At 43.0% G+C, this 8,572-nt stretch overlaps 1 protein-coding gene across 1 annotated transcript; it reads left to right on the top strand.

Annotated features, from left to right (window-relative positions):
* The first annotated feature begins 2,075 nt into the window (after positions 1–2,075).
* LOC127335873 (uncharacterized) lies at positions 2,076–4,580 on the top strand. The gene has a single exon (XM_051362606.1). The coding sequence runs from the start codon at positions 2,076–2,078 to the stop codon at positions 4,578–4,580; it is 2,505 nt and encodes an 834-aa protein (XP_051218566.1).
* Positions 4,581–8,572: the final 3,992 nt, after the last annotated feature.

Raw genomic sequence — 8,572 nt, 5'->3', positions numbered from 1 at the left:
TCATGCTTCCAATCAGACCCCAAGTGAATTTGGACACATGTGCATTGCCCTCCGTAACTATTCGGGCACACAATTCAAACACGCAGTAATTTAAAACCAAATGATCAAGGGCCTGAAAGATTCACACTGAGATGCACACGGTTCAGAGATGATCAGACGGTCAAATAGATTTTTCAACTAGCTACAAATTAGAAAAGTCATGAAAAGAAAGCAATTACGATCCTTGGTGGTTTTCTACTGGATTGACTAACCAACCATACGCGGGTACGTTTTTTCGGTCCGACGCAGGCAAGACACATGAATAAAAGGATCGGGTCTACCTTCAGCCCACCACGGGCTAATGCTAGTCACGGAAGCTTTTTTTAGGGTGCCAATCGTGGAAGCGAGGCCTTAAGGCTGGGCACGGCATGGTCCTTTTATCTGCAGGCCGGCACGACACGGCTCAGGACTAGCCCGACTCGGTGGGGTATTTTATAATTTGCCACACTTTCCTTTGCACCTCTATTATTTGCCACATGACTATCACATGTGGTGGTCACATGGCAAATAATAGAGAATCGAAGAAAAGTGTGGCAAATTATAAAATATCTCTAACCCGTCAACTACGGGCAACCCTAAGACCCAAAGCCACCATAGACATTGTTTTGTACAGGTGTTTTGTAGTGGATTTGTTTGGTTAATCCCCCATGTCTTGTGAAATAATTCCCCTCAGCCAATCACCCTCGTTGTGAGCATCGAGAGGAACTCTCCAAAAGAACACAACGAATTTAAAGGCAACTGTATTTACTGTATCTACCGTCCACTCTTTGCTTTGAGATTGGCGATGTTTTTGACATTTGTCTAATATAAAACTAATAATTGAAACACAAGTGAAATTTTTATGAAACTAAAGTGATACATAAAAAAAATTGTGAAACTGTCTGATAAAAAGTGAAACTGATGACATCATTGGATGTTACTATAGTTTGTTTCACAAAAATATCCGTGTTTCCATCATGTTTCAAATATGTTTCATAATTTTGTGAAAGAATTGATCATCACATGGCTGACGTCATTGCTGACGTCACTCCTATAGGTGTTGTTGCCTGTAAAAAGAGGTCTTCGCTCTCCAAAACGCGAGGAGATGGTAGTGTTTCAATTAATTTATCTTCAAGCCTATGGAGTGTTTTTGCCAAGGTTTAAAATAGCGTGCTAAATGAAATAGCGGCAGCCTCCTTCAAACGTTATGGACGCTATATCGTGGTAATAGCGTGGTATATTTTAAATAATATTTTTAAAATAATACTAAATATAGCCTAAAAAATAAATAATTTTACTAAAACGAATGGATATATATAATCCAAACGTGACTGAATCATACATACATAACCACATATAAAAATAGATCTCAAGTATTTTAGAAGGCTAACATTAACATTTCACAAGGCAACAACATAGTATAAATAATTTATTAAAAATTATTAGCATTAGCGATATTATCTCTGATTTAGAAGTGAAACCAACAGCAGTTCATCACCACGAAAAAGTGAAAGCAACTTGCTTGAAAAAAATAGCGTGCTAACGCTATAAGTTTTAGGACGATATAGCTTGTTGTTTCGCAAATAGCGCTAGAGCGAGCAAAATTACTAAGCGTGGATCCTCTAGATATGCTATAGCGCGCTATTAGCGGAGAAATAGCTTGTTATTTTGGGACTGTTCAAAACCTGGCTGGAAAATAGAGTTGTTAAATCTTCGGCAATCTTATGGTGGCCCGACAAATTCCCTGGACCGTGATGATACGGGCCTACGGAGCACAAAACAAGACCATATAAGGGTTTACAACCTCCACGTCCAGATCTGGAGAAACAAGATCGGGAGGCCAAGGAGATGCTGACCACGGCGCTGCCAAGAGACCGCGTCGGAGACGTTGTGGACAGCTCACGACGTCCTCTCTCTCTCTGGCTGGGAGGTGATCCATGACTCCATGAGACTTTGATTCCTGTTGTCGTCTTGGTGTGCGCGGCCGTGCTCCCGCCCTATGTTCATCAACAAGCTCCTCCACAGCCAGTTTTGCTCTTACCAAGAGGCGGAGGAGGATGGAAAACAAGGGGGCTGGTTACGGGGCGTCGCTTCCCGACGAGATGATCATAGAGGTGCTTCAGTGGCTCCCTGTCAAATCCGTCCTCCGCTTCCAGGCCATTTGCCGCTCCTGGGCGGCGCTGCTCTCCTCGGACGAATTCGGAGGTCTCCACATGGCAGCAAGGCGAGCACCGCCGAAGATGCTCTACATCGCACCTACCGCCAGATATGAATCCACCGCGGTGTACTCGTGCCCCTTCTCGCCGCCATCATCATCATCGTCAACCAAGGGGAGCCTACTCTTCACCATCGACGGTGCCCGTGGCAACTATGTGGAAGTGGTGTCGCCCGCACCGTGCCGCGGCCTCATCCTTTTGTACGATGCTATTGCCGCAGCTTACTACATCTGCAATCCGGCCACACGGGCAGCCACGCTTCTGCCACCTTCATCTAACCTAGCATCCAGGTCCACTACCGGGCTGGGGTTCGATGCCCGCACAAAGGAATACAAGGTGGTGAGGTTGATCATTGGGCTGTGCCATCACAAGGTTCCGGTCAGGTGTGAGGTGTACACGCCTGGAGGTCGCTATGGTGATTGCTGGAGACCGGTTGCCGGAGGAGTGCCCTCCAGCTTGCACGAGTTTGTAGCTTCTGCTGTTATGAATGCATCACTGAACAAGCTACCACCTGTGTTTGCAAACGGTTTCCTGCACTGGTTGCTGTATCCTACAGCATCAGGAGTTGCCGTCATATCCTTTTCGATCACAGATGAAACGTTCGCATGCATCTCGTCGCCACCCTTCTGGGTACCATGCCCGTCCACCAACCATTGGTCATCAGGAGAGCACCTAGTGGAGATGGATAGCCGTCTGTGTATCGTCAGAGACCTTCGCGACACAGTCGGTCATGGCAGTAGCTCTTTGGAGATTTGGCAGCTGCTAGACAATAGCTCTGGTTACTGGTCACTGAATCTTCGAATCAATTTGTCCGAACAGCTGGCAAGAGATTTATGTCAGCCACAGATTGTTAGAGTTATTGGTTCTCTTGGCGATTGCAGGTCATCAAGGAAGAAAATAATCATCGCCACTAGTACTAGCAAGCATAAGATTCACAGCATGTATGAGAAAAAGGTTCACGTCTATGACCCTTGGTCCGAAGCTGTGGAGACCATTCTTTCAATCACGGAGACACACTCATCTCCTAAATATGAGCGACCAAGTTCAAGATTCAGTTTATTTGAAGACACCCTTGCTCCAGTGCATAAAACAGATGAAGAGATAGCCTCGTCATCCACCCAGGCTAAGGCGACCAAAGAGATTCTACTCCGTCTGCCAGCTAAAGCAGCAATACACTCCAAACTGGTCTGCAAGCAGTGGCTCAGATTAATTGAGAATCAAAACTTTATCGATGCATATTTTAGATATAAGAACACCGATACAAGGATAAAGGTCATGCTTGTCGGCAAGGGCACTGGCCGATCGGGCTTCAGTTTTGCTCCCCTGAATATATTTCTCCGAGAAACTCGTAGCGACAGTACCTTGCTTGATAAGAAGGTGGTTTGCTCTAAGCCTTGCCATGGTATGAACCTGGTAAGCGCCGCGACAAGGGACTATCTCTGCAACCCATGCACAGGTTTTCACAGGTGCTACTCTAGCCAGGAGTCGAGTTTAGACTTAACCTCAGAAGAGCATGCTTTCACTGTCGGCAGCAAGAATGTTGGTCTGACTTTTGACGCTTTGACTCGTGAACATGTTGTGGTGGAAATCTTCTATAACTGGAAGGACTTCAAATCTCGTCAATATGACTTGACATGCACTTTACGGTGGTGTCGCTCTTGGAATCCTGCCCGTCTGAACTCAGCACCTCCTCTGCCTGTGAATGATATGCCACCTGCCTATCTTGATGGAATGCTGTACTGGATGAGTGAACCAAGGTTGGGTCAGAACTGTGAATGGGCCGTTATCTCTTTCGACATCGTTACGAGAATGTTCGATGTTATACCTTGCCCCTCATGGTTTGCGACATGTCATAGCAGAAACCTTTGTAGTGCATTTGTGGTTGAGCTCGCAGGATTATTATGTGCTGTTCTAGCAGATCCAGTAGCAAACAGTCTAGATGTATGGAAGCTAGAGCACGGCCAATGGGACAGAGCATACACAATTCACTTGAAAGCATACCCTGACTATTCTGTTGGGGCAAATGTTGTGGTGCCATTAGCTTTTGAGCCCGATGGTGGGAGGATCCTGCTCAGCACTGGGAGGAAAATTGGTCTATATGATCCAGTAGGGCAATCAATTCAAAGTTTGTATTCACTTGATCAGGTGTCAGTTGCCACAAGTAAACCCCACCTTAACTCAATTGATACGCCTTCAACTTCATCAGGGAATAGTTCGACATGCTCTAAAGACCTGCAAGGGGAAGTGATAAATATAATGGATAGTATTATCCCTTTCGTTCCCATGCTATATGAGGAGAGTTTGGCCTGTTACTCCCGTGTGGCCAAATTGAATTTCTTGTGGTGATACATTCTAAAGGCACCTTCCTTTCTTCATAATTATGTAATAAAAGCTCACTTTGTGTTTGTAAATTGAAGCGCCAATTTCTGATGATATGATAGTAAATCATGTTATTGCACAACTGGTGACTATCCAATATTCCTTCTATTGCATATTGTTATTTGTTTTCAGAATATAATGATGATGTGTACCTAATACTTATTTATCTGCATAGGTAAGTGATAATTATCTCCATTGTCCTTATGTTAGGAATACTTTTAACAATGTTTTGTTATCTGTTGTTTACATGATCTGCTATTTTGTGCTGGTAATAATTGCATTGCTTAACAAAACATTATTTATGTGTTAACTGTGTTGAGTATTGAGCTTCATCAAGCTCCTTTTAGGAACGTGCTTTTCTATGGGACTCCTGGCACAAGGAAAACAGTGGCCGCAAGAGAACTATCTTGCGAATCTGTAAGTTGTATAAACGAATTCCCTGTGAGGATTAATGGAAACATTTGAAATATTATAGCTTTGTAACATTTTAACCATTACAGGGACTAGATTATGCCCTGATGACTGGTGGAGATGTTGCACCATATATTAGGATCAGAAGCATTCACGAAGATTCATCAGTTATATGACTGGGCAAGGAAATCCAATCAAGGTTTATACTCCTTCTTCATTGATGAAGCAGACGCTTTCTTGTGCGAGTGACAGTCAAATATCAGACTAATTAAAAAAAAACTAGATTCCATGGTACCATGTGATTTTGCAGCTTCCTAAATCTTTCAAGTCTCGGTTTCTTATAGTATCATCATTCAATTTCGAGTCCACTAAAATGGCTGCTCGTTTGCTTCAAAAATGTGTCATATTGACCTATTAACAAGCAATAATAAAAATTAGTTTTGAAAGAGTAATGATACAATGTGAAATACCTATGAAGATACGAAGCGAAATATATACACCTGTTCAAGAGTGTCGGATAAGATATCCCCGTGAAGTATTCCATGAAATATAACATCAGCATACCACATGATGACATGCATGATTACGGATTTTTGATAACAGAAAATTTGATATGTACTCGATGCAACCTACATGAATACCATCAAATCATTAAAAAAATTGAGGGCATGCAATCCTTTTCATTTTTCATGAAGTATGTATTACAAGAAAAAAAAAAACGGCCACACTCACCCGAAGGACAACAGGCCGGAGAGATATTGCACTGTTATTTTGTTAGATTGTATTGTTTTGGCAGTAATAACTTTTGTTTATAGAGATGCTTGCTTGTCTCTAACAAATAACTCGATGGATATCTAAAAAAATAACACAATAAAACTTAATTTTCAGTTGCCTTGAGTGAAGAGGTCTACCCACAGTTATTATGCAAGAATGTGTCCTTTTTTTTCATCAGTCATTGATCAGCATCGTTCCCTTTCACGTTATTGTTTCTTCTCGGAAGAATCATGCAGTAAAGATGTGAGGCCGTTTTGCATTTCTTCACTATCATCTTCGTGAAGCAAAACTGACTCGCTGCATCACGTGGTAAGATCATTGGTCATGCTGGAATATGCAGATCCAATCTCCCGAATTATTGAAGTACAAAATGTGAAACACATACTTGTCCTGTCAGATGATGGCCGTTATAAACTATAGTGTTGAGAATGGTTCTGGTTCTTACCAGGTGTATCATCTATGGGCTTGAATGTGCACATACCCTCTGGGCTTGCATCTGCACATACCCTGCGGGCGGACATATATCAGTTCAGCCATAAATCATTATCCTAAATTTTACTTCAATTAGATTTATGTACCATTTTCCTCTAACATGGTTACATTACTCAATGGGGTATGCTGCATATGAGACACTTCTGCACGATTAACACAACTCCGAGCTGCATCATTCTTTAGCTGGCGGGATATACGGTGCCTTTGTATATAATCTGCTTTTTATCGGCGGGTAATCAGACATACCAAATTTGACCACCTTGTTGTTTGTTTTCTCGGCGGGTCTGATTAGTATGATTGTTTGGCAGGTGTGTAGCCAATGCAGGCTCCTCAGATCTAGAACGCTTGGTTGATCGAACTAAACATTAGTGCAGCCCACATTAGCCTCGATATCTGAACACATCAAACATTGGTAGATATTCATATCACAATATTTATATTTGTAAAGTAAACAACATGATGTCACATATTAGTCTACCTGTTGTTTGGTTGAGCGAACCATCTGCATAGGATTGTAATGAATCTAGTTGAGAAATTTGAGATGCATCAGTCTGCTGCACAAATGGAGCCATACCTGAAATTTAATTGCAAATGATAAATCAGTATGTCATACATATACTTGCATCCCAAATCACACCATATATATGTTGCAGGTTAAGAACACATCGTAGGTGTCTGGGTGACTCCTGATTGTCCAGCAGATGGCGTATGACATATTGCGCTATCGTTATTGAGAGTAGTCCCTAAACTCACATGCTTTTTAAGTTATCATGCTTGGTGCCGGATTTTGAAAACCCATCTTTATATTTGGCATAACATTCTCTATCCCTTTACCCTTTAACCTCTTTAGGATCTGCATGTACGAAAAAATATACTATATGTCCGCATACCAATAAGCACTTCAAAAACCTAAAAAACAGTACACCGTCTTAATATTCAATAACTTGCATTTTAGATGGGCTCGGGTTGGCATCTAAAATAGAACATGATGAACCAAACCAAAAATACAGAAAAGTCTGAAGCCATGTAAGATAATACTAATAAAAATGAGTTTATGTCCAAGGCGACATGGACTGATGTTGAATGGGTACAAATAGTTGGGATGCACAATTTATTGAGCTTTTCATATGCAATTCATTCAGGTCAATTCAGAATATGAAATTCAGTTACCTTGAAATTTGATGTGAATTTGTGGGTGTACGAATGCGAGTTAGCTGCCTTGGAGGAGCAGTTAGAGTCCGCAGGTTTAGGGCGGCGGACTCGCTGGTGGCGGCGGTGACTTCTGGGAGGTGACGATCCGTGATATGGTGTCGGCAGTGGCGTTCTTCCTGGCGGTGGTTGGTGGAGACTGTGGTTTAACGATTGAGCGTGGTTAGCGGTTGGACTTGGAGGAGCAGTTCGAGTTGGTAGGTGCAAGGCGACGGCGTCCTCGCTGGTGTCATCGGCGAAGGCCAGGCGTCCGCAACGGCCGAGACGATGGTCTGCGCTGTTGTCGGCAGTGATGGTCGTGTTGGGGACGGTCAGCGACGACGGTGTTTTGGCAACTACGTGTTTTGGAAGTGTTAGCAACTACATTTTAGCGATCGAGTTGTCAATTCAGGCTGTTTTAGAGATACTGATTGGAGATATTTGGACCGTGAGATGTGAATTGGTTGGTTGGGATTTTATGGATCTGCCCCCTTTTCTGGATCTTTTTGTATTAGTGGAGATGGAGATTAGTGGAGATGAGGTTGTAAGTTACAATGTCATTGAGCACCAGCAGCTGGTCATGCCTAGGAGTAGATTATAGTGTTCATTTTGGGGGAGCGGAGCTTCGGAGGCTATCCTGAAACAACCAAGCGGAATTTAGGAGGCTCAAATGCATCAACACAGGGTTCACTTGTGGCGCATTTGGTAGCTCGGGCTCGTGGATGCAGGCTCCACGGCAACGCATTTGTTGGCTCATCAGAACTTGGCATGTTCAAAACAATACAAAAAATGACGTTATTAGTTCATTTAGTACCTCGGGTTGCATGTGGTGGGCATTGAAAAGATCGTGAGATGTGTGTTGGTTGTGGCTGCGTAATGTATTTCATTTCATGTAAGGCCCAACAGCCATACAGTGAAAATAAGTGAAATCTTCTTTCCCTTTTTACCCCGCATGGGCGGTTCCCGGAGGAACTGTCAATTCAGCAGTAGCACTAGAGCCTTCCCCGGAGGCCTCCCAGAGGATGGTAATGGGCAGGGTATGGGCAGGGTAGAGTAATATCATACCCATACCCGTATAGTAAATGGATACAAAC

This window comes from Lolium perenne, chromosome 1, assembly GCF_019359855.2.
Source record: "Lolium perenne isolate Kyuss_39 chromosome 1, Kyuss_2.0, whole genome shotgun sequence".
Classification (NCBI taxonomy): Eukaryota; Viridiplantae; Streptophyta; class Magnoliopsida; order Poales; family Poaceae; genus Lolium; species Lolium perenne.
The sequence above is the reverse complement of the archived record's forward strand: the minus strand, read 5'-3'. Positions and strand labels throughout refer to the sequence as shown.